This window comes from Desmodus rotundus, chromosome 10 (genome assembly GCF_022682495.2).
Source record: "Desmodus rotundus isolate HL8 chromosome 10, HLdesRot8A.1, whole genome shotgun sequence".
In the NCBI taxonomy this organism is placed as follows: Eukaryota; Metazoa; Chordata; class Mammalia; order Chiroptera; family Phyllostomidae; genus Desmodus; species Desmodus rotundus.
The window spans coordinates 34,704,465-34,728,321 of record NC_071396.1 but is presented as its reverse complement, the minus strand read 5'-3'; the positions used below and the strand labels follow the sequence as shown (position 1 = coordinate 34,728,321).

The 23,857-nt window shown below is 49.4% G+C and overlaps 1 protein-coding gene across 4 annotated transcripts in view; it reads right to left on the bottom strand.

The window, feature by feature from the left end:
• The window catches only part of ABHD2 (abhydrolase domain containing 2, acylglycerol lipase), a 60,569-nt gene that overhangs the window by 10,816 nt on the left and 25,896 nt on the right, over positions 1 to 23,857 (bottom strand). For all 4 annotated transcript variants that reach the window (XM_024561693.3, XM_045196423.3, XM_045196422.3 and 1 more), the window contains 5 exons: positions 9,843 to 10,018; positions 8,184 to 8,351; positions 4,913 to 5,096; positions 1,370 to 1,462; positions 86 to 196 (listed from right to left, as the gene is read on the bottom strand). In XM_024561693.3, the coding sequence (XP_024417461.1) occupies positions 86 to 196; positions 1,370 to 1,462; positions 4,913 to 5,096; positions 8,184 to 8,351; positions 9,843 to 10,018 (732 nt within the window). The remainder of the gene's footprint in view (positions 1 to 85; positions 197 to 1,369; positions 1,463 to 4,912; positions 5,097 to 8,183; positions 8,352 to 9,842; positions 10,019 to 23,857) is intronic.

Below are 23,857 nucleotides of genomic sequence, written 5' to 3'. Positions count from 1 at the left end.
GGGGGAAGCCAGTAACACTTAAGGGAGCAGAGGGAACCCTCATGCTGGGTCACACTGGCCTGCGGCCTCCCACTCGAGGACGCACCTCATCACGTTGTCGTCGATCTGCATCAGGGACGTGGCCGTGTAGAGGCGGCTCAGGTCCGAGTCCTCCAGGCTCCGGGGCTTCTTTACATGGTCTCCAAAAAGAGCTTGTCTAAAATGAGACACAAAAGCAAACAGAAAACGAAATGCAGATGAAAAACCAAACAAATCATCACACTGTACATTTGAAATGCCTTTCAATTTTATGTGTCAATGATGCCTCAGCACAGCTGGAAAAAAACTTTCATTAAAAAAATTCTAACTCAGACAATAAGCACCACCGAGCCTGCTTCCAGCCCAGAGGCAAGCCAGGGGCAGTCTGACCTGGGATGCAAGCAACAGATGCCCTCTGACCTCAGAACACCTCCAAGGATGAGCTGGCACTGCTGACTTTTAAATAACTGCAGAAGGAGGATGTCAAGACCCAATTTTCCTTCTCAGGGGCAGCTGGAGAAATCGGACAAGCAGAGATGATGGGAAGGGCTTTCTCCCAAGAACACAGTGGTGTGGCAGAGGCCAGAGGTTGCGGGAGCTGGACGGGCAGGAGGATGGGGAGAAGATGTTGGTGAGATTGTGATGGGTCACCGTTAAGATCTGCTGAGAGCTACTGCATGCTGGGCCCCACTCTAAGCGCTGGTCGGGGGCCGACCCACCGAGGATTCTGAGCAGGAGCGGGGCAGGGGGCAGGGGGGCAGGGTGATCTGAGGACACCAAGCTCTGCACCAGGAGCTGCATTCCAGTCACACGGCTGCCCGGGCAGAACCCCAGGACCCCCAGACCCCCAGCACGATGAGGAGAAGGTTCCTAAACAATCACCGGCCACCCTCAGGATGCTGAATCTGGGGAAGAATGGTGTTGAAGTGGTTTCTCCTCTTGGGTTTGACTGGGATTGATGAAAGCAGAAAGTGATCTGGTGAATTTGGGAGCTTGAGACAAGCTTGCTTCTTTTTCTTTTTAATTTGTATTGTTGATTTTTAGAGAAAGAGAGAGAGAGAAATTGATTTGCTGTCCACTTACTGATTCATTCACTGGTTGACTCTTATATGTGCCCTGACCGGGGATAGAACCCACAACCTGGGCCTGTGGGGACGAGGCTCTAACCACCTGAGTAACCCAGCCAGGGCGGGGGACAAACTTGTTTCTAAGTCACAAAGCAGTCAGCAGAGCACCTGCAGCAACTCTGCCCCTTTATTTGCCCCAAGAAACAAGGGTCCTGGCTTTCAGTGACTCCAAAATAAGCTACGAAAGGACAGTCTGTCTCCCGAGAGAGTGGAAGGAGATGCACCTGTGTGAGAGGATGATCTTCTTCATGTTGTCGGCCATGAGGAAGTTGTAAAAGCGCCGGCAGTGGTCCCACTGCATGAAGGTCTCCTGCGCCCTGAAAGAAGCACAGGAGAGTGAGGGGCTGCCCGCTGTGGAGGGCATGGTGGGGCAGCAGGTGAGAGGTGCTTGAGGGGAGAGCGCTGGCGCCCTCTGGGGGAACAGGGCCCAACGGCACTCACACTGTCTGTGCAGAAACCTTTGGAGATACCAAAACAGCCCTGCTGAGCCTGAGACCCCAGTGAGACGCCTCTCCAGGGACACAGGCTCTGTCAGGGACACTCCCAACACCCTCTCCCAGCACCTTGGCCTCCTCTTAGTCACAGAACCTGCCAGTCACAAATTCTGCTCCAACTGAACCCTTTCTGTTTGGCTTCCTACCGTGCAAACATGATTTTCTGGCTTAATAACTGGAGTGTGTAAGGTGTGGGTGGGTGTGGAGAGGTTTGATGTAGGGAAAAACCTAAAGAAACTGTACTTGCTGTCTGGTGTGAGCCCCGACACAGCTGCTGTGGTAGAACTGAATTAGAGCAGGAACTTGAACTGTAGCCCATCTGACTTGACTGGGTAGTTCACCCAGCTCTGCACCAGCCACTTCTCCTCTCCAAGACGCAGTTTCCTCATCTGCCAAACCTGGGGGTTGATCTAGAGAATCCATTTTCACACCCCAGTTGCTCTATGGCTGAGGTATCTAGATAGTTCCCTGGAGGGCCTGGCAGAGGCCACCTGGGAGACCTCGGCGGTGTCTTCATTGCTTCTGCTAATGGTGGGTGGGATTCTGTAGGCAGAGAATTCTACAGGCCAGGGTGCCTGGCCAACTAGTGGTGTTAAGAATGAATCTGCATTCTGGCCTCAGCATTTATAACAGAGCTTCAAATGATGAATTAAACCGGGGAGCTGGCCTGAGTCTGAACACACATGTCCAGGGCTAGCAGGCAGCTATCAGTGCTGAGGGAACAGGTCACATCAGCTATATCTCACAGTGCCAGGACAGTGGTGCCCAGCCTTCACGGCTCAGCACGACATCAACGTGAGCTTGTCTGGAGGCAGCAGCCAACCCTTGCTAACTACAGCAAGTGGTGCTGGCGTCTGAGCCGTGGACTGGCTCTAGCTGCAGGGGAGGCGCTGCTGGGAGAGAAGCCAGAGGGAGGGGAGGGAAGACTGGTGAGCGGTGCTGTAGACTCAGCCAGGAAGGATTTACCAGAAGCAAGACCTCGAGCGTGGCCCCTGCAGTAGCAGGCGAGTCCTCCCTGCTCCTCCTTGGCGTACAGGCAGCAGGGCTGCCATTGTCCCAGTACCAAGAAGGCTCATCGTCCTCAAGCCTCAGCAGGACAAAAAGGCTTTGCTGGTTTGAAGGCACTGTCCTTCAGCGAGCAGTCCTCGTACAAATGTCGAGGGGACCGGAGCCCCGGGCAGCACCAGTGCAGAGAGGGCGTGGCGGCTCCCAGACCTGCACAAGACCTTAGCGTGGCTTTAGAGCTCTGTGCTCCGGGGACAAAGCTGCTCTGTCTCTCCTCATGGCAAGAAGCTCAGGTGTCTGAGTGATTCTGAGTATGAAGATCTTTGTGGCCTCAAAGAGGGGTGGTGTGGACTACGTCTGCAAAATGTATGGCATCTCACAAATGTTAGTTCCCTATCTCCTGTTTTTAAAACATCTTTTTAAAAAACTTAAAGTATAGGTGACATACAGTATCGCATTAACTTCAGGTGTACAACAGCTGTTCAACATTTATATACCCGACCAAGCAACTGCTGCAGTAAGTCTAGTAGCCACCTGTCACCGTGCGAAGTTCGAGTGACTTCCTGTGCCAGAGGGTGACACGCAGTGTTAGTGTGACAGCACAGCTGCGTTCTGTAATGCGAGTCTGTGCCTCTTACCCCCCTTCACCTTCTGTGTTCACTGCCCTGCTCCCCTCCCCTCCTGCAACTGCCCATTTAGTCTAGGTCCTCAGCCTCTCCAGCCTTCTCGGCCTTGGTTCCAACTTAGCTTGTCCAATGTGCTGATTGTGTGCTCTTGCCAACAGCAGGTGGCGCTATGGCAGCAAAAGGAAATGAGGCTGGTCCTTGTCACTCAAGATTTTGTTCAATGAAAAAAAACGCCCTACATCCTCCTACTTATCAAATCCAGCGCTCTCTGAACACAAAGCCAATGTTCACAGTAATTTCACAGCACTTGGTCTGGGAAGCGACTCTAGAGATTCCAATTTTACAGATGACTGAAGGCTTGTTGAAAGCTGGCCTGTGAGCCAGGTGAGGGTGGACCAAGTCCCCAGGCCAGGCCCTCTGCTCCCCTCTCTGTCACCCCAGGGCCTGGGCAGGAGGGGACTTCGGTTAACTCTGGGTACATGATGACAGTGCACTGGCAGCTGCATATTTCTGGTCAAGCCAGGACAAAGGAACACATCCCTTCGGCTGGCCCTCTGGAGAGCAGAGGGGAGCGAAGGGGAGGGTTACCAACAGGAGGACGAGGGGACTAATCCAGTCCCGCCATGCGACAGCTGGAGAGACCGCTGAGAGACCAGTGACGGCTAAATGTGGCTGAGTATCAGAAGTGCCTGTGAAATGTGTCCAATGCAGACCCTGGCCACATGGCCCAGACTCATGAGCAGAGTCTCCAGGGGAGGGGCCCACAAGACTGAGTTTATCTCTGACACAACCCCCAAGTGAACCTCAGTGAGGCGAGATGCTCAGTCACTAGCTCACCAGGCGGGTCTTTGTGACCCACCGATCTGACTGCTTCTTTTCTCACGGTGAACAAGGACGATGGTAGTAACAGTCACTGCCTCCCTCTCTCACCTGTCAGACCCATCAGTGATACTGAAGACACTACAGTGGAGGGCGAGTACAGGAAAAACTATGAATGCACGCGAAGTGTTTGCACAGACGTGTGTGTGGTGAGAGACACCTGGGGCAGCTCCCATCTGGAGGGCAACTCGGAGCACACTGCATCCTGTGACTCATCCTGGGGGGTTTGGTTGGCAGGAGACTAAAGGACAAAATAACCCTTTACCCAGTAGGTCATCTCCCTTGTGGTGATGTGTGGGATGCCCAAGAGGGGTGGGTACTTGAAAGTGCGGGCAGAGATTACATGACTTCTACAGACCCCTTCCCATGCGATCTGAGACCCAGCTCTTCCGCAGGCAAGGAGGGTCTAGGACCGTGAGGCCTCCTGTGTTCCTCTGTGAACCCACGGCTGTGCAGAACTCCTGGAGCACACGCAGACTGAGTCTCTCCACAAAGACTCCACGGGGAAGTGACAGCTAAAGGGAGCTTTGGTTCCGCAACTACAGATCTGATCCCAGAATACAGCCGCATATCCTAGGCTTGGGGGATTGGACAGGACAAGCCCCACGTACGATGTGGAAGAGAACGACCCAGAAACTTCTGCGTGGTCTCTGCCACAGCATTTCCCCTGGTCTTCACGGAGCTGTGTCTGGTCCACTGGGGCACCTCAACAAACAATACGAACTGAAGAAGGAAGTGGGGGCACGGGGCGGGGCTCACTCACCTCAGCGCGCTGTACCCCTGGCACACGCTGACGCAGCACAGGACCTTTTCTTGGTTTGCTTGAGTCTCCCCCAAGTATTTACACACGATGTTACCGCCCAGGCTAAAGCCCACGACGACCAGCTGGGTCAGGGGGTATGTCTTCTTGATGTAGTTCACCATGGCTCCAAATTCCCAGGTGCAGCCTGCGGGCAGAAAGGGAAGGGCTCACAATCATGTCAGGTGAGGCGAAGATGGGAGAAGATGTGAGTTGGAAGGTTACGTATGACACGGATGCCAAGATGGTAACAGAAATGTGTGTGTGTGTCTTTGGCTACCTGGAGAGAAGCTCCCAGGTCCCCCAAGGAGAAGAGGGAACATGGCATCAGTAGTGCCCATGAAGGAAGGCCCCAGGTAGCGAACACACATGTAACATGTTCCAAGGGGGTGGTGAGACATCTGTCTGGATGCTCATGGAAATCGAGAGGCTCAGCGTGTGCACGGGCACATGTGTTCACCCACAGACGTATACAACAGCATGGGCAACATGCTTTGGCCCTGTAGCTTCTTCGGCTATAAAACAGGACAGGATGCTGTACCCGTGTGTATCATGATTCATAGTGTTAAGAAAGGTACCAGGTGCATGTTATTTATAGGATCTTCTTGTCGGAGAGGGAAGGGAAGAGAAACTTCAGTCCAGAGGGACGGCCAGGGTGCTCTGTAGGATTGGGAGAGCGTTCTCGGTGACGTAAGGACAGGGTGCCAAGGGAGGCAGACCCGCTCAGAAACACACAGAGGACACCTGTGGACGGAGAGGGTGTGTGGGCCTCGCTTGCCCCAGAGGGATGATCTCAATGGGTGCCCCCTTGGGAAGCTGGCGAAGGCAGGCTATGTCTCAGAAGCTGATTCCTTTTACACACATCTATCCTTCCTCAGGTGTGAGGCTAATTATTGAGACCCAGGGCAGATGTCCAGATGCCACAGCAGCAGGTACAAGCTCGGGTCTGCTGCACTGCTAAGGAACAACTGTGGCTAACTGTGCTGGCACTTTGGGAGCCTCGAGGTTTAAATCCAGATGCATCTGAGCGGGATGAAAGGCCAGCCCTGCTTAATGACGGACAAGGTGCTGAGTGTTTTGTGAAGAGCGGCCATCTCTCCCTGGCAAGGGACAGTTAAGGGCATGGTGTCTGCCCCGCTCCAGGACCAGCCTTCTCCCACGAGCTCGGTCCTCCTGGGATCTCCACCTGACATCGGTCACCTAACACCCCTAACACCAGGGTCTGGGAGCCCCTCCCTGGGCTGTTTTACTAAGAGCTACAGCAATCTGTGTTTTAATACTAGGAAGATTTTGATGAGGTTCTATGTATTTAATCCTTATGGGATTAGCACCAGTAACAAGATTTATGTTTCTAACCCTGCTGCAACTTTTTAAAGCCGAGATGAAATATGAGATGCTAGCCCCGCTGTGGAGAGGTGAGGACTAGGGGCCCTCCTGGAAAGGCCACAGGCTGAGAACAGGAAGCCCGTTTCCCTCCAGCTCCCACTCCTCAGCCCCTCAGCAAGGGCAAAGCTAAGACTGCCTGTAGGCCGTTATTCCCAATGGCACTACCATGACTAAGCAGGCGCCAGTGCGGGGCCCAGAGACTTGGTGTTCCTTGTGGCTGGAGACTCTGAGTCATCGCTGTGTCCTCCACACCCAGCCTGGGCCTGGCACGCGGTGGGTGTGTCACCCCAGTCGTAGGGCAGGGAGGCAGTCTGAATCATGCAGAGTGAGAGCACACCAGGCCCTCAGACTGTGGCTGTGCTGGGAAAAGGGCCTTTGAAGGGTGACTAAGATAAAATGGGGTCTTTAGGGCGGGCCTTTCTAAGAAGAGGCAATTAGGACACAGACGCAGAGAGAGACCGATCAATGGGGACGTGCAGTGGGATGACCACTCCGTGACACCATGGAAACGATGGCCGTCTGCAAGCCTCAGAGAGAAGCCTCAGAAGAAACCACACCTGCTGACACCCTGAACTTGGGCAACTGGGAGAGAATATACTTCGGCATTCCCAGCCACCCAGACCGTGATACTTCGCTGTGGTCCCAGCTCACTGACACTGTTTCCTGAGGCCCCGTGTGTTTTTGTGTCCCTCACTAAAACAGTTGTGGATGAAATGACAGGCTGTCTGGGACCCGCTCCAAACTGTCTCTGAAACAGGGATGAGGGAAGGGGGTGGGGGGAGCTGAAACAAGATTGACATCCGCTGAGCAACTGCTGAGGTTGAATGATGGGTACATAGGGGTTAACCTGGGTTCAATTTAGTATTCTCTCTACTTGTGTATATTTTAAACATTTCTATAATAAAAAGTTAAAAAAAAAAAAAGAACCCCGGAGAGGAAACAAGGGATGTATAAGACCCGTGCGCATCTGGGGCCTGGGTGCCTGAGGGCCGTGGGGACAGCCACTGACCGATGCTGGGGGACCAGGGTTCTTTACTTGAAGGAAACGCCATGTAGCCACACGAGAAAAGTAAATACTATGAAAATGAACTTTTCCAAGTTAAACACTACAATTCCTAATAAATATTGTGGTGTGCTGTGCTCGAGTTCACCAAAATTGACTTTTCCTCCTTGGGGAGAATGCCTCTCCCCCACCCCGTGAAGTCAGGCCTAGCCAACAGATGGTGAGCGGTGTGGCCTTTATCATTCCCAAGCAGAAGCTTAAGGCTCTTTCGGCTCTCTGGGAGGTGACTGAGCTCCAGCTGGTGGCTGCGCCATTATCCCGGGTCCTGTGTGAGGACACTGGAGACACAGGAACCCCAAGCCATGTGGGATGGATGTGCACTGTGAGGAAGCAATAAATCTTTGTTTCCAAACCACTGAGGCTGGCGGGGAGGGGTGCGTCTACAGCATAATCTCGACTGTCCATCTTGACTGATATAGAAATTCAACACAGAACTTGACAAACTCATTCTCAAGTTCAACTGGAAGAAAAAAAGGCAGGGAGACAAAAGCACACTCTGAAGCAGCAATGGGTCAGGGTACTGCTACCAGGTATTAAGCCACATCACAAAGCAATAATAATTGGAAGTTAATAATGGCATTCGGTGTAGAAACAACAGTCAACCTTCCCCCGTGAGCTTCAGTCTCTGCCCCCATAAGAGGGGCGGTCACAGACCCACCTGTTCGCCCCACCACCCCTCACAGCTGGGCATACACCCGACACTGAGAAAAGGAAGGCGGAAGTCACAGTGTACTTGCGGTGGGCACGGAAGCAGGGGGACAGCCCCAGGCCACGACCCCTGCTTACCATAGGTGAACATGCGTGGAGAGGTGAGTTCGATGTTGGGCAGGGCACCCAGGTGGTTGAGCACAGCGCACCGGTAGCCATTCTTCTGGGCATAGTCGACAAAGGTTCGGATGTACTGCTTCTCGCTGTGATTGGCGATTCCGGGGCAGATGACCATGGTGACATCATCTACAGGGTGGAGAGAGAGATCCTGGTTGGGTCCAACAGACAGTGACACAATGAATTGGGCACATTATACGGCCCTGGCTTAGAAAACAGGAGGAGGAAATTTAACATACATCTTTCCCCTCAATTCCCTGGGAAAGAGCATCTTTCCTGGTTTCTACTTTCCACCTCTGTCCTGGAGGGAAGACAGTCTGGTTAAATTAAACTTTGTGCTTTCATGGTAGAAGAACTATGAGTATTAGAAACGAGAACAAACATGTAACTAGAAATGGCAGAGGAATAAATATTTGAAAGATCAGCTACAAGACTTATAAACACAGTGTGAACTCCTAACCTATCTTTTATTCATTCCTTCTGTGACTGTTTATAGGGAACCTGCCGTCCTGGACTCTGGGGAGCCTTACATTCCAGCAGGCAGACAATAAAAAAACCACGCAGTAAGCTAAAGTGAGGCAGGCACCCTCAAGAGCTGAAGTGGGAAGCTATGACGGATTTACTGGGGAGGAAATGCGTGCCAGGGGAGGCAGGGGCCGTGCCTCTGAGGAGGTGGCATCGGAGCTGAGCCCTGAATGACAAGGAGGCGGCAGCCCTGTGCGAGTCTGGGACGAGCATTCGAAACACAGTGAACATAGTTAAACCTTCGCCACTAGCTACTCTGTGGCTCTGTTACTTTAAGTAACTGTGAGTTTTGTTTACTGGAATCTACCCATAAATATTGACCGAGCTCCTGTGAAAAACACTAGGTGCCTTTGTAGGCTACAGAACTCAGAAGACACGTCCTCGTGTGGTCGGAACGGCATTTAAAAGGGGCTGCCATCTAACTGCACTCCTGCCAAGTCCTCACTGTGCAGCATTTTGTGAGTGTTTATTGTGCAGGCTGGACAGAGCAATAGACATGAGAGGCGCTTCTGAGAAATGGGGGTCCCGGACCCCTGCCGGATAAATACGACCTTAATGGGTCTTCTTGTGCATGGAAACCTAAGCAGATGGTACTGAGTGCCTTCGTCACCTGCTATCGTCCAATAAACAAAACAACTCTATGCCGCATCGCTAAGCTCTGGCTCCTTCATCAGTAATGCAGGGGTAATGAGGCACCGTCCTGGTGAGGATTAAGTGAGATGACAGTATACACAAAGCACATAGAACAGCCTGGCTTCTGTCACTGTCATCAAACCAGAGGCCTGGTCCTGGGGCGCCTGGGCTCCGAGTTCTCCCGTGTCCCCTTACACCACGTTTTCACAAGACAGTTAACAATGACATTCAACACTGCTTTTAAGCTGTCCCTGGGGACTGGCAGGGACAGGCTGCAGCTAGTCCTTGCCAGGTGCTCCTGAGTGACACGAGGTGCCAGGTGTGTCGCAGCAGGCCTCCCGCCAGGCCCTGGGTACGCTGCGTGGTAAGAGTCGGCAGCACGAGCATGCGCATGGTGCACCCTCGCCGACTGGTGCTCCTTCTCTGGGCGGCGGCCCAATCACACAACCTCAACCTGCTCACCTCCAACGCAGTGCTCAGCCAAGGGCTCGAAGAGGTCAAAGGTCGAAGTGGCTCCATCAGACATGGTGATGAACTTCCGGTGCCCGTACGGGTGTGGCGACCTCACCCTTCCCATCTTCCCATACAAGGCTGTTTGGATGTGCCCACTCTTCCCCCAGATCAACGGAGGAATGTACCTAAGAAAGAAGGAGACAAGAAGTCAATTGCTCCACAATCCTTGATGCTATGAGAAAACCTCCTGAGCAAAAGTCTTTAAAACTATTTAAGATTTTTTCTGACAAATTCTGCACTACACATAAATGAGACTTAAACCTTACATCCATGCCACGACTTACTCCCTGTCCCCATGTATTCACATATCCTGTAGCAGATTAGCTTTAGAAATCGACCAGGACATGCTTGCATGGACAGGATTTCAAATTCAGGGTGTTAAGTAATTCCACGCGGGTTACTTCCACACTGTAGAATAAAAAGAAAGCAAGTAATACGTTTTAAACACATGCTACATGACAGGGTTAGCCTCATTATCAAACGAGCTCATGTCTGCAAAACAGAAGCGCAGAGCCTACACTCACTAAAGGCTCGCTTCTCTGCCTTCCCCTAACGAGGCAGTCTGTGGCTACAGGGGTCACTCCATTCCCCAAAGCCGTTCTGTGACAGGGGAAGGGCTGCAAACTCTCCTAAGAGCCTGTGAGTGCGTTGTACGTGTGAGTGTCAGGAGGTGGGGCACGGTATGCCCCAGAGAATGTGCTGGAAGGGCAGAGCAATGTTCATGTTTGTTGGATCACTGAAGGATAAAGGCTGGTTAGCATGGGCAAGGCATGACGTCACCCTTACAACTGTCCTTTGTGAAAGCAGGAAGTGACTGGTTCTTGATAGGAAACACGAAAACCACAAACTTATTACTGGGAAAACAAGGCGCTCCAAGTTACAGTTAGGAAATGTTCACAGTTCAAACCACAGTGCAAGAGGATCCCATGTACCGAACTGCCGCTGGTTTCTCTTCTGTAGCTTTGAGCCGAGGCTGGACGGCTGGCCAGGGTTTGGGTCCTACATGAACTAGAGTCGTGCAGTGTAAAGTGGTGATGACATCAACCCCTCATCTCTGTGTTACCACAGTGGCGAGCGCTGTATTATTACCAATAGTTCACCTTAAGCTATTTGTCAAGTCATGTCTATCATTTCTGTCAGACCAGATGATCCTAGATGCCCTTCTTAAACTAAACCCGGTTTATTTCTTCTTTTTTTCTCTGTAATTCATTAAATCTACACAGACTTAAGAGATGTGAAGCTATCACCTCAAGCAAGCCAGTTCCCAGAGGAGCTTCCTCTTTGGGGATGGGGAGGGAAGAGCATTTTAATATGTAAGGCCATTAAGCCGCTTGCCAACATGACCCAACGGTGCAAATCTCAGAGTAGGAGCCATGGCGTCTGGAAAGCAGGCGGAGGCGTTTGTAGGGATGGGTAGATTAAAACAACAAAAAGTGAGCTTATAAAAATCACGTCAATTGGACGACTGCATACTACACGAGATTTAGACACAGGAGTTATGACAGGTTTCGGACTACCAACCTGGGTGGCACATGGTGCCTAGGGGAAGGGAGCGAGCCCAGAAGCTGAATGAGGGCTCCAGGGGGAATGTGGCTGGTGCACAGCTCTGACCTGGCGCCCAGGTGGCCTGGTGAATGTAAAGACTGTTTTCAAGCACATTCCTCTTGCTGCCCATGGGAGCCAGGCCCATTCAGCCAATACAGTGAGCACGTGGGGAAGATGCGTTGTGTGAACACAGTACAGACCCACATAGCAAACCCGAAAACACAAAGATATACTGAGGTCTGTCCGGAAAAGCCCAGCCATTGTAAATATAACGAGACTGGAGTACGTGACATCAATATAACCTGGCAGCCAAGGAGAGCGGACTGGAATGTGCATGTGTGAACAATGACGACTTCACTGTACTAGTCAGTGGGGGCGGTAGATGCCGGTGAGTGAGCACGTGTACTGTGTGGCCCCCACATTCAAAATGGCTGAGTAGAGCAGTGAGTCTGCATCAGATTTTGTGTTAAGCTTGAACATTCCTCTACAGAAACTATTCGGATGATTCAGAAGGCCACAGCTATGGGCAACTGGTGATTGGCAGCTTAATCACCACAATGCCCACCAGCTCTTGCATCACATCTTGTGCAGAGTTTTTGGCAAAACATCACACCTCCCAGGTGACTCAGCCCCCTTATGGCCCAGATTTGGCACCCTACAACTTCTGTCTTCCCAAAACTAGTATCACCTTTGAGAGGGACGAGATTTCAAACCATTGATGAGATTCAGAAAAATACGATGGAGCAGCTAATAGCAAATGGGAGAACTGTGGGAGGTCCCAAGGTCCTACTTTGAAGGGGACTGAGGTGTCACTGTCCTCTGTACAATGTTTCTTGTGTCTCTTGTGTCTTCTTCAATAAGTATCTCTCTTTTTCATAGTACATGGCTAGGTACTATGATACTTTCTAGACAGACCTCATATTTACAAAATAATAAGCACCGTAACAATGGAAATTTGGTGGCGGCATGACTGGTGTCTGGGTACTGTGTTCTTTCCAGGGCATCCGGCGCCACTCTGAGACTGGGCTGCGACACAGTTCTCAAGGTGTGTACGTGTGTGTGGATAAGAGACCGCCTCCAGACCATCTGGGACCATCTCAGTTCACGTAAGGTCGGCGGTGCACAGGGGAAGTTCCACAATCTTTAATATTACAGCAGTACCACCTACTGATCAAGTGTTGTTTTTAACTGACTTCGCATTAACACAACCCTGGGGTTTACAAAATTGAAACCGTGGGCAGAATTTTCTGTGGTGGGGTTTTTCCATGTGCTGTTTATGTAACTTATCCACAGATCACTCACACACACACACACACACACATACAAATTGAAAACCAAAAAAACCCCAGAATACGTGCCCAGTCACTTGGTTTAGGTCAGAAAGGAAATAGGGACCAAAACAACGGAAAATTTTGGAATTTATATAAACACACAAACACAAGAGGGGACGAGAAACGTACATGGAGGATATGCCTTCCTCTCACTACCTATGTGGTAGCATGTCTGAAAATGTAGCTGCCGGGTTCCACCTCTTCCTTTCTCCACAATCCATCTGCCCATAGGGAGCTAGACACCCCCCACCCCGCCCGAGTGCAGGTTGGCCGGTGACGTGTTTGGGCTGGCAGACCTCGGTGGAAGGAATGCTGTCAGATCTGGGCCTGGCCCGTCACAGGCCCGGAGGGCGGGCAGCTTCTGCTCATACCTCCTGGACCTGGCGCCGTGTGGTAAAGAGGCTGGGACTTGATTACCCTGCGAGGACAGGTAATATGGAGTGGGCCTAGAGGTCGCAAATGGACCCGAGAGCTACGCACTTTTCGAATTTTAGAGGATCACTAAATTTCCTCCCTCAACAGATGGACCGACTGGCACTCCTACCAATTATGCATTAAAATGACCTACTGTCTTCCTCACCTTCAACAATAATCGGTGTTATCAACCTTTTACATTTTGGCCACTTTGACAGGCAAACAAAAACAAAGGTATTGCATTTCAATGTGTTATTTCTTAAGCTTGATCCAATCTATGGTAAAAAAAAGAAAGTTTCTTATTTGCATTTCCCTGATTCATACATTTATTAATCATTGTATTTCTTTTGTGAACGGCCTGTCCATGTCCTTTGTCCATTTCTGTATTACTTTTCCTTTTACTTCATAGGTATCACTTTATCACCTCTACATTGTCTTTATATATTATGTTGCAAAGGTTTTTGCTCAGTCTCGTATATCTTAATTTTATCTGTTGTCTTACTTAAACTTGTATATATTGTTTAAATTAGGTTTTTTTCCTATTAAAACCTTTGTGTTTTGCACTTAGTTTTAAAAAGACCTATTCTAACACTGAGTTATATATTCCCCAATATTCCCTTCTACTACTGCTACAAGCTTGAAAAATGTATTGCCCTTAAATCCATTTATTTTTGTAAATGATGAGAAGTAAAGATCTAATGCATTTCTTCCTAAGAGCAAATTGTCCTTCCACCATAAATGGCCCATCCTTTCCCTACGTACTTAAACTATCACTTTAAATATACACCAAGTTTCTAATGAAATATTTAGAGCTGTTTCTCCATCTCTGTCCTGGTTCATTGATCCACTTGGCTACTCTTATGCCAACACGACACCGCTTCCATTGGGGCCGCTCTGCGGAACGTTTCGAGAGTGGAGAGGGCAGGCCTCCTCTACCCTTCTTTTTCCGCATTTCTTGGTGATTTTTGCCATTTTGTTTTCCAGATGAACTATATGTTCATAGACTGATCTCTAAAAATCTTGGGATTTCTAACTGGAAACATACAGAACATGATTATTTTACCTTGGGGAAAACTGACATCTGTACGACTTTGACTCGTCCCATTCAAGAGCAGGGAGCATCTCTCTGCTCCCGGGGTATTTATGTCCCACAGTAAAACTTTATAGCTCGCTACCTGTTTCAATGCTCAGTTGTAACTACACTAATTTGCATGCACTTCCACATGTATTTTTTTTAAGCTGTTCTTAGAATCAGCATCTGGGCATGTTTAGTCCTAACTCCCTGAAGGCAGAGGTGATGCGGTCCAGTTTGCTAACCGTACAGGGGTTTGTGCAACCCTGTGCTGTGGCCAGTGGCTGGTAAGTGCTCGTCACTGACAAAGCGGAGAGACCACAACACAACACGGAGGCCAGCCCGTCCTCATCCTCTGAGCCTATTTATAGCTGACATCTGGCTACGCTAACAGAACTGCCCCTGGAAACACTACAAGCGGAACTCTGGACCCCTCCCGCCCCACCACTCCATACACACATGAGCAAGGACACACGGTTGCTGTGATTCGTGCTCATCTTTGCCGTAAATCTCTGGGTGACCACTTTTTCCTACTTGACCCAGGTCTCTTGGTTGAGGATCAAACCACTTTAAAGCATCTGAAGCCAGACTTAGCTGTTATTCCCTGGTTCTCTCAAGTATCCCTCTACCAAGTCGGCACCGGCTGGAGCACAGTAGGACGTGTGTAGAGGCTCAGCCTGAGACTCAGTGCCCCTGCTCCTGGCAAGCCCTCCCGTGTGAACCACATGCTGGTCAGCAGGTCCTCCTTGGCATTTCCAGTCTGTTTCAAACGGGAGGCTTTGGTTAAAGCAACAAAACCCGACTACGACTAACTTAGGAAGGGGCTGCATTAGAGGAATGCGGAGGTCAGTTTGATGTGTATTTTCTTAATGATTAGTGATATGGAATGCCCTTGCTGGGCCCTTTTCTCCCACTCTGCCTCTACTTCCATCTGTGTCTCTAATATTAATCACGTTTAAAACTAATTAGTCATTAAATATATATTATCATTCTCTTATTTGTTTCACAATGGTTGTTAGTGGCAGAATTGAATCAGAGTAAAATTGGCAACGGTTAACTGCACGTGGCAGGATTTAGTATTGTCTGAAAACTAACAGAATTCAGTTTTCATAAAAGCGCTTAGACTTGCAAAATTTACCCCGGAGAATTGGACCTGGTGGCAATAGTGGCCACAAGAGAACTTGCTATAGCATAAGCTGTGGTCAGTAATATGGAATACAGACAAAAAACTGATTCCTAGCTTTGTAGTGCAATCTAAAGGGGAAAAAAAACTGGATAAAAAATGTTAAATATTGTGTTAAAAACTCATCATGAAAACATTTTCTCAAAGAACCCTCTTTAATGTGTGTGTGCCCCCGAGGAGTGGGTGACGGGTCCGAAAGAATGGAGTGGGCACGGGGGAGACATGCTAGCATGGCTGGGGAGCACCCAGCCACCTCGGGGTATGATGGGGTGCATTACGGACTGCAAGGTTATGTCCCCCATATTCACGTATTGATGCTCTAGCCCCCGATGTGATGGGATTTGGAAGTGGACCTTTGGGAGGTAATTAGGGCCAGATGAAGTCACAAGGGCGGAGCCCCAGGATGGGGTTGGTGCCTTTGTAAGAAGAGGAAGAGAGACTGGAGCTCGCTCTCCCCACTATGTGGGACAAATCAAGCCAGGAAGAGAGCCCTCAATAGGAATCCAAGCTGCTGGCACCGTGATCTTGAACTTTCCAGGCTCCAGAACTGGGCAAAGCAAACAGCTGTTGTTTAAGCCACCCGGTCCATGATGTTCTGTCATAGTAGCCCGCAGGGAGCTGAAGGTCCTCAGAGAGGGAAGATGTTTCTGAGCTCCCAGTCTCTGAGTCGAGGACTGGGCTAGTGATGTCACCTCTGTCATCTGGTCCCCAACGACTCTGCACAGTGGCATCACCCCCACTTTACAGATAAGAAAAACAGAGTGTGGACTCGCCTGGTGACACAAGGTCCAGACTCAAGGCCCGGTCTCTGAGCTCTGTCCAGAACTATTCTTTCTGTGTCACGCTCAGGGCTGCCACCAACTCCCTCAACCGGAAGTTAACCTTGTACCTTGATTTCCCCCCTTGTCTGATCAACTGTCAGCATGCGACATTAAACCTGCTTCTCCAACCTGACCACTGAATTCACTGGGACTTCTCCCCAGCATCATTCACACACGATAAACACACACACACACACACACACACACATCATCTCTTTGATTTTACATGATTTTGCACAACTGTAACCAACTTCTCGATGTGACTGACTGCGGGTCTTCTGCAGATGACCCTTCTGAGAGTAATTAATGAGAATACTCACATTTGATTATTCCTACGATGAGGCCAGAATGCCAATAATATCATACTGAGTGTACCCCTAAAGATAACAAGGCCCAGGAGAGGGACGAGAGTAAGAGCGAGAGGATGGAGGTGCTTCGGGAAAGGTGAGAGGTATCTGACTTGGGGGGCGTGCACTGTTCCCCACTTTAATGAGTGAGAGTGAACTAATCATGATGAGCACCAGTGGTGGCGGCTGGGGGGGGGATGCGGGGGGGGGCGGTGGTGCACACTGGGAGTAAAGCTCTGTGGAAGCTCCAGAAGTCAGATGACTGAGCTGCAGGCCTACAAGTGTATGTGTGTGTACATATGTGTGCATGTGCAAGCTTGTGTGCCCACAGGGGAGGTAAGAATGCAGGGATGGGGCAAAACCCTTTAGAGTTTAGGGGGACATTTTGCAGATGCTTATCCTGGATCCTGACCTGCCAGGGCCTCCCCTCCACAGGCCTCGAACCCAGGACCCCTGCTGCTCCTACCACAGACCCCACGCAGCCCAACTGACCCGGAGCCAGGAGGGCAGACACAGGCCTCTTCATGAGCCCAGCACACTGGGCTCCCCCTTCTCTGCTAGGATACAGCCCCTTGCAAGCCCCTCCCTTTCAGAAGGTCAGATGTGGAGTGGATGTGGCGTGGACTCTGCTACTCATCCAGTCCTGAGGGGGCAAGACTGAGGCTGGGAAACGACCGCATTATTAACCTCGGAAACAAAACATCTTGGGCCTTTTATCTCAAATGACAAGTGGCGCATTCAGCTTCCCAAACACTCATTAACAGGCTCATCAGAAATAGGCTGTGAACACGGCATGTCCCCACTGCAGGCAAATACTTCTTCGCAGCTGTCACACATTACGTTTCCCTGTCGTTGCTAGATGTTCTATTCCTGAACCGCAGGCTTTTTATGCACAGGAAAATTCCAGTGCAGAGACTGTTTTGTTTTTGCCTGAAATGACCAAAAGTGGCCACATGGCAGAGAGACAAAACATCTCTTCCGGTAACTGGCATCTAAACACCAGACAGAGGCTATGAGGGTAAGCTGGCACCTCTGTGGCCCACCGTGTGAGCTACGAACCCAAATGTTAGAGAGAGCAGGCACACGGCTGAGTAACAATAAGACTACTTAAAAAAAAAAAAAAAAAACAACCACGCTTTTTTGCCCTAAGGAAAAACAAACTCCATATTAAAGTTCAGAGGAAACCAGGAGAAATGCCTCAGAATTACATCACACGTTAAATGTGTCTGGCCCCATCGTTTTCCTGTCCCCGACACAGCCCGCAGGACTGGCCAGATTCCTCGTACACAGACAGGAGCACAGCACTCTCTGCCCGTGTGTGTCTCAACCTGGTTTGCACAGGATGCTTTACATGGGCCTGGAGTTTATGACGAGGCTTCAGGGTTCCGCCCAACAAATGCCATTCATTGAAGAAGTCCTGCCAAGAGCCAGTCAAACACTGGTGACCTAACTGGGAGCAGGCATCGCAGCTCCTGGAACCCCAGAGCCAAGGTGCTCGGGCCAGAGACCCCACACTTGGCCTGCTGGCCTAGACTGCCCACAGGAGATACTGCTCCTGGCCTCCCCTTTCCTGTGGCGAAGTTATGGATTTGGAAAAACCATCCGTGCTAACCAAACAGGACATGCAAGCGGGGACCAAAAACACCGGGATTATCTTCCGGAGGGCAAGCCCCTTGTAGTACAGCTTTTCCCGCTAGGTGAGTGTCCTAGGAACCCATCTGGACCAGCGTACCAGCTGGTGTCATTGCGAGAGGCTGTGCTCAGCTTCAGTGAATTTTTTCTTGAAGACTCTTTTAACGGGTTTGACCATTTCATGATGGGTGATTTACGAGAGTACCTGCCCACACCGCGCTGAGTATTCAGCAGTTTTTGACCAAAAAATGGCATGACCCCCATGCCTCACCCTCTCTATTCACCTGATCTCGCCCCGTGTGGTATTTTTTGTTTTGCTGGATGAAAAGAGTCCTCAAAGGGACACATTTTGTTGATGTGGAACAGGTAAAATAAAAAATGACAGAAGCACTAAAAAGCATCAAAATCAACGAGTTCAGAAACTGTTCTGAGCAGTGGGAAAAATGTCTCAATAGGTGTATTGCATCAAATGAAGAGTACTTTGAAGGTGACTGAAGTTTAAACATGTAAGAATACACAATTTTTTATAAATAAACTGTTTTTTTCAGTCGCCCATTGTACACTGGTGCACAGCACACAGAACACCTTTGATGTGTCCCTGTCTCCCTGTCAGCCCCCTCACTCCCCCTGAGTCCGGAGAACATACACATAGATGTCAACAGTCTGCTCTTCGGCAAACCTGGGACTGCCTTTCCGTGACTTCTCAGCCCAGGACCACCTCAAAACTCTACGCTGGGCTGTGGAGGAGGGAAGATGAGCACTGAAAACTCACATCGTTTTTGCTACTGTTCCGGGGGGGAAAGTGTGAGCATCCTACAGTGAAGTTCCTGCGTCATCTGCATGGAATGCCCTTTACAAACATTTTAATCAAGAGATGGCTGCGAAGATTAAGATGCTGGCATTCAGAGCACATATCTGGCCTTTCTTTGATGTGCAGAAGAGAATTCACAAAATGGCAAGTAATAAAGTCAGAAAAAAGATGGGTTCTTAAAGCATGTAATTTAAAACGTTCATCTTTTGTTAGTCTGTATATGCACAGAGAGATCCTTACTAATAAGCCACAGCCACACCATGAGCCCTCCTGTTCCCAGGCAGCAGGCCACCACGAGAAGGAGGCAAGAAGAACACTTTACACTGTTCTCCAGGGCCCAGGAGACTGGGAGAAATGAACTTGGACTGGAAAACTCAGCATCTATAAATTTAATAGGCGTACAGCCAATATAACAACAGGATGTTCATATCTGGACTTAAACAAGCATTGTGAGGTTCATATGGAAAAGTGAACCAGCCATGGTAGCCAAGGACGTTATGAGAAGAGCAGTCGTGAGGGGACTAGCACCGCCCCACTGTCCACAGTAAAATCTACGTAATAGTGTCTACATTCAGGGTTGTCGACAGACCAGGAGATACTGAAACATGCATAAATGCCTCCTGAAATTTAGCATGAATGAAAGATGGCATGCCAATAAATGGGGTAGTGATGTGCTGTCCAATAAATGGCGTGGGGCAAGGGTGGCATCTAGAAAAATACTAAATTGGAGCCACACTTCACCCCAGGATAAATTCCAGAGGGATCAAACAAAACATTTCAAAATAGAAAATGAAACCATACACATGCTAGGAGAAAGTTTAGATTTTTTTTTTTCAAATAACCCAACAATGAAGAAGACCTTTGTAAGGAAAACAGAAATCCCAGAAGCCATAAAAGAAAGGATCGACAGATTTGACTATGCAAACATTTGTAAAAATTCCGCACAGCAAATACCACCAGGGGCAGAGTCAACAGACAACTAACTGACAGACTTCGAACAAATATCTGCAGCCCCCTGCGCAGAGGGCTGTTCCCAGCACGTAAAGGGCCTCTCAGATGATGGAGAAGAGGACCAGTGGCTGTCAGGAAAATGGGCGGGGCTCCCAAAAAGGAAATGAGAGGCACAGCACCTGTCCTCAGAGACATGCACACAGTGAGAAGAGCCGTTCTACCCACCAGACAGGCAGATATCAAAGAGTAGGAGAACCCCTTGTGCTGGCCAGGGTTCGGGGAAACAGATACTCATTCGGTGTGTGTGTGGGGATAGCCCGAGGACGCTGGGTAACTTCCCATGCACACCTCCAACCCTGCCACTCCACTTCTGGTTTATCCTGCACTGACACAGGTCATAGGATACAAACACACAATTACCTGTTGCAGCATTGGGAAGCAAAGGATTAGAAATAAATAATCTCTCCATCTAGGAAACTGGTTAAACAAATGATGGCCCATTACGTAACACTAAGCAGCCAAGACGTAAGTGGAGGAAGCTCTTCCTATAATCCTATGGAAGAATCAGTGCTATTCCATAAAGAAATGCAAGGTGCAGAAGAGCATATAGCATGTGTACTACTATTTGTGCAATAAAAGGAGGTGTGTGTGTGTGTGTGCGCACGCGAGCAATTGCTGTTTTTGCAGTCAAGAAACTGGGAACATTAGCTGAAGGGAACTGGGTGGTGGCTGGGGAAGTCTTTTAATGTAAATGTATGACCTGTTTTTTAAAAATGAATGTAAGCTGTGGAGTTCAGGATGCTTATGACCTGTATAGCTATTATAAATTTGCTCTGATAACATAGGAGGAGCCTTTTGGCAGCAAGGGTGACGCTGAAGGGAAAAAACAAGGTCACAGATCCTTTTATGACCTTGAGAGAGCTATGGGGGAAAAATACAATAAAAAAATCATTAAAGCCCTGGCTGGTGTGGCTCAGTGGATTGAGGGTCGCTGGTTCAATTCCCAGTCAGGGCCCATGCCTGGGTTGTGGGCCAGGTCCCCAGTAGGGGGCGTGTGAGAGGCAACCACACATTGATGTTTCTCTCCCTCTCTTTCTCCCTCCCTTCCCTGCCTATAAATAAATAAATAAAATCTATTTTTAAAAATGTAAAAATGTGTAAAAAAAAGAAAGGAAAGAAAAAGATAAAAGAGAGAACTACGGGGAAACACAGCCATGAACAGAAATGTAAGAGGAAGGAAGTTCTGCAGCTTCCCTGCAGTCTCCAGGCTCCAAAAAGCTGAGAGAGGCTGCTGTGGACAGCTGGGGCTCAGCCCTGCTGAAACGGCAGCCCTCTCCCGTGGCGTGACAATGCAGAAAAATATTTCCTCAAACAGGCCTCCACCCCACCCTTGTGAAAACTCCCAGCAGCTCAGGTACCACATCCTCATTCCTGTCCGCACACCAGGGGAACACCATGAAACCACAGAGATAAGCAGGCTCTAGCAAGTCCTGCTAAAGCAAAGTCCATCTGTCTTTACAGAGAAGAGACAAATGCACAGGGCAGTGTCTGGTGTTAGTGCTGATACTTATTACTGGCAATAACCTAGATACAACTTTCAAATCTAATGAAGCATGAAATGTTTTATATTCAGAGACTTCTTTCACTTCACATCAATTTGAAATAGCTAGATGAAAACTTATTATTTATACAATAAGTTATTTCACAGTTTATCATGGGATATAGACTAATAAATAATTTCAATGCAAATGAATGTAAACTGTATTATGGAAGCCCCAGACACTAGCTATTTTTAGGGGTAATTAGTTACCATAGCTTAAACTACGCTATCTTGATTAATACTATATCAATTTTATATTGATAAAACTGCCGGATTTTCCTCTGAGTATCAAACAATGTTTCATTGTTTATTTAAAAGTTTCTTTGTTACCAAGAAACAAAGGCTGTGAACATGACTTGGTGTTTATTACTAGTAATTCCTCTTGTGGAAGTTTTCTAGTCATATCCTCTACCCACTTATCCACTGAGGTCTTACTGATGTTCAGATACATGAACTTGGAGTACACTGTGTGTCCTGTGTCATGTATACAACTATCTGGCTAATATTAATATTGATATAAAAATAGCTACAATAATAGCAGCTATGCTTATTAAAGTCTTGCACGTGCCAAGCATTCTATAAATCATTTCACATGCTGGCTTTTTTTTTCCTCATCCTGAACCGATGAAATTAGCACTCTTATCCCCATTTTACAAATGAGGAAGTATACTCAGCAAGGTACAGTTACCTGGCCAGCAGGGGACAGAGGTGGCATCTGAGCCCAGGCGAGCCTCAGCTCCCCTCGAACAGCATCTGGGCTCCCCTCTCCCTCTCCGAGGGGCCTCTGCCCTCACCTTCTCAATCTGGGGGGAACCTTCATACAATTTGGCTTTCTCCTCTAGTTTCCTATTTTTTTCTCCTTCCTTTCTCAGCTTTTGTTTCCTCACTTGTTTCTTTGGTTTCTCTGAGCTGACTTCCTTTTTCACCCTACTACTGAAAATCCATCCTCAAAAATCCCTGGTTCTTTCCGGCCCAGCTCAAATGCCTCTCTTTGGTCGGTCCCCCTCCTTTCTGATTTTCTGTGGTTTCTCACCCCTTCTTCTTCAAGGCCTTCCTTTTTCTGTCTTCCACGGCACGTGAGGCTCCTGGTCTTCCTCCTAACCTCCCACTGCCTATCTCTGGCCGCCTGGCTGCCTCTCCACCCAGACATCAGTCTCTCCTATCAGGTTTCTGTCCCCTGCTGCCTTCCTCTCCCTGCCGGCTGCCAATCAGGAATGGGCACAGTCTGGCCTAAGCTCACACCTGAGTTCTATTGCCTGGTTTGTACCTGTCCTTATCCCACAAAGTGCCCCACACCACACAACTTTCCCTGCAAAAACAGCTTCCCCATCTGCCTCTCACTGTCTCTCAATGACTCTATTCTTCTCTCAACTCCCAGTAACTTCTGCGCTATTTGTGATTCAGCCCTTTCCTCCAAAGCCCAAGGCCATTCCATTATCCACGGGCACCTACTGATGTGCCCTTGAAAGGTCTCTGGAGCGTGAGCCATTCTTCCCTTTCCACCCCCTCTTGTGCTCTGGGGATCAAGCCCAAACTCTATCTTTCTGGGAATTTGTGATGCCCTGTGATCCGACCTCCTGGTCCCCCCCTAAAGACCTGGGGCTCCCCCTGCGATCAGACAGCTCTTGTCGCACCACATCATGGCACAGGGAGCTGGCTGGGAGCTGGCCGGGAAGCAGCTGTGGAAACCAGGCCAGTGATGGGGCCAGGGCTCATTTGCAAACAAAGCCCAGGGCACAGCAAGCAAAGGATAGGGAGAGCGGCAGGTCCAAAGCTCACACAAAGAACAGCATGCAGATGTTTGGGGAATGTGAGAGAGATGGTCCCAATCTAGTCAAATGAAGGTCCCAGGAACTGGGGGGCACGAGCAGAATGGCTGTGGGGTCAGGGTAAAGCAGCGACAACAAGGAACCGTGCCCAACCAGTGCCCAACCAGCGAGGCCTCCGTCACCTGGTCACCCAGCTGAGCTGGCTGAAGGCCCACAGCAGAAAGCATTACATTGTGGGTGAACAGTGTTGGCCTGGAGAGCAAAGCCAGCTTTCTGCAGGAGCACTTGCTGAGCTGACAGCTCTCACTGGCCCATACTCACAGTGACCTCTGTGCCTCCCCTCGTTTGGATCCACCTGTGCCCACCAACCGCCTTTCAGGGTCACACAAGTCCTTGGCATCTGAGCTGCCACAGCACCATCTCCCTTTCTGCAAACTCCTTTGTCACTTATCTTAAGTACTCATTCTGACACTTAATCACGTCTGCAG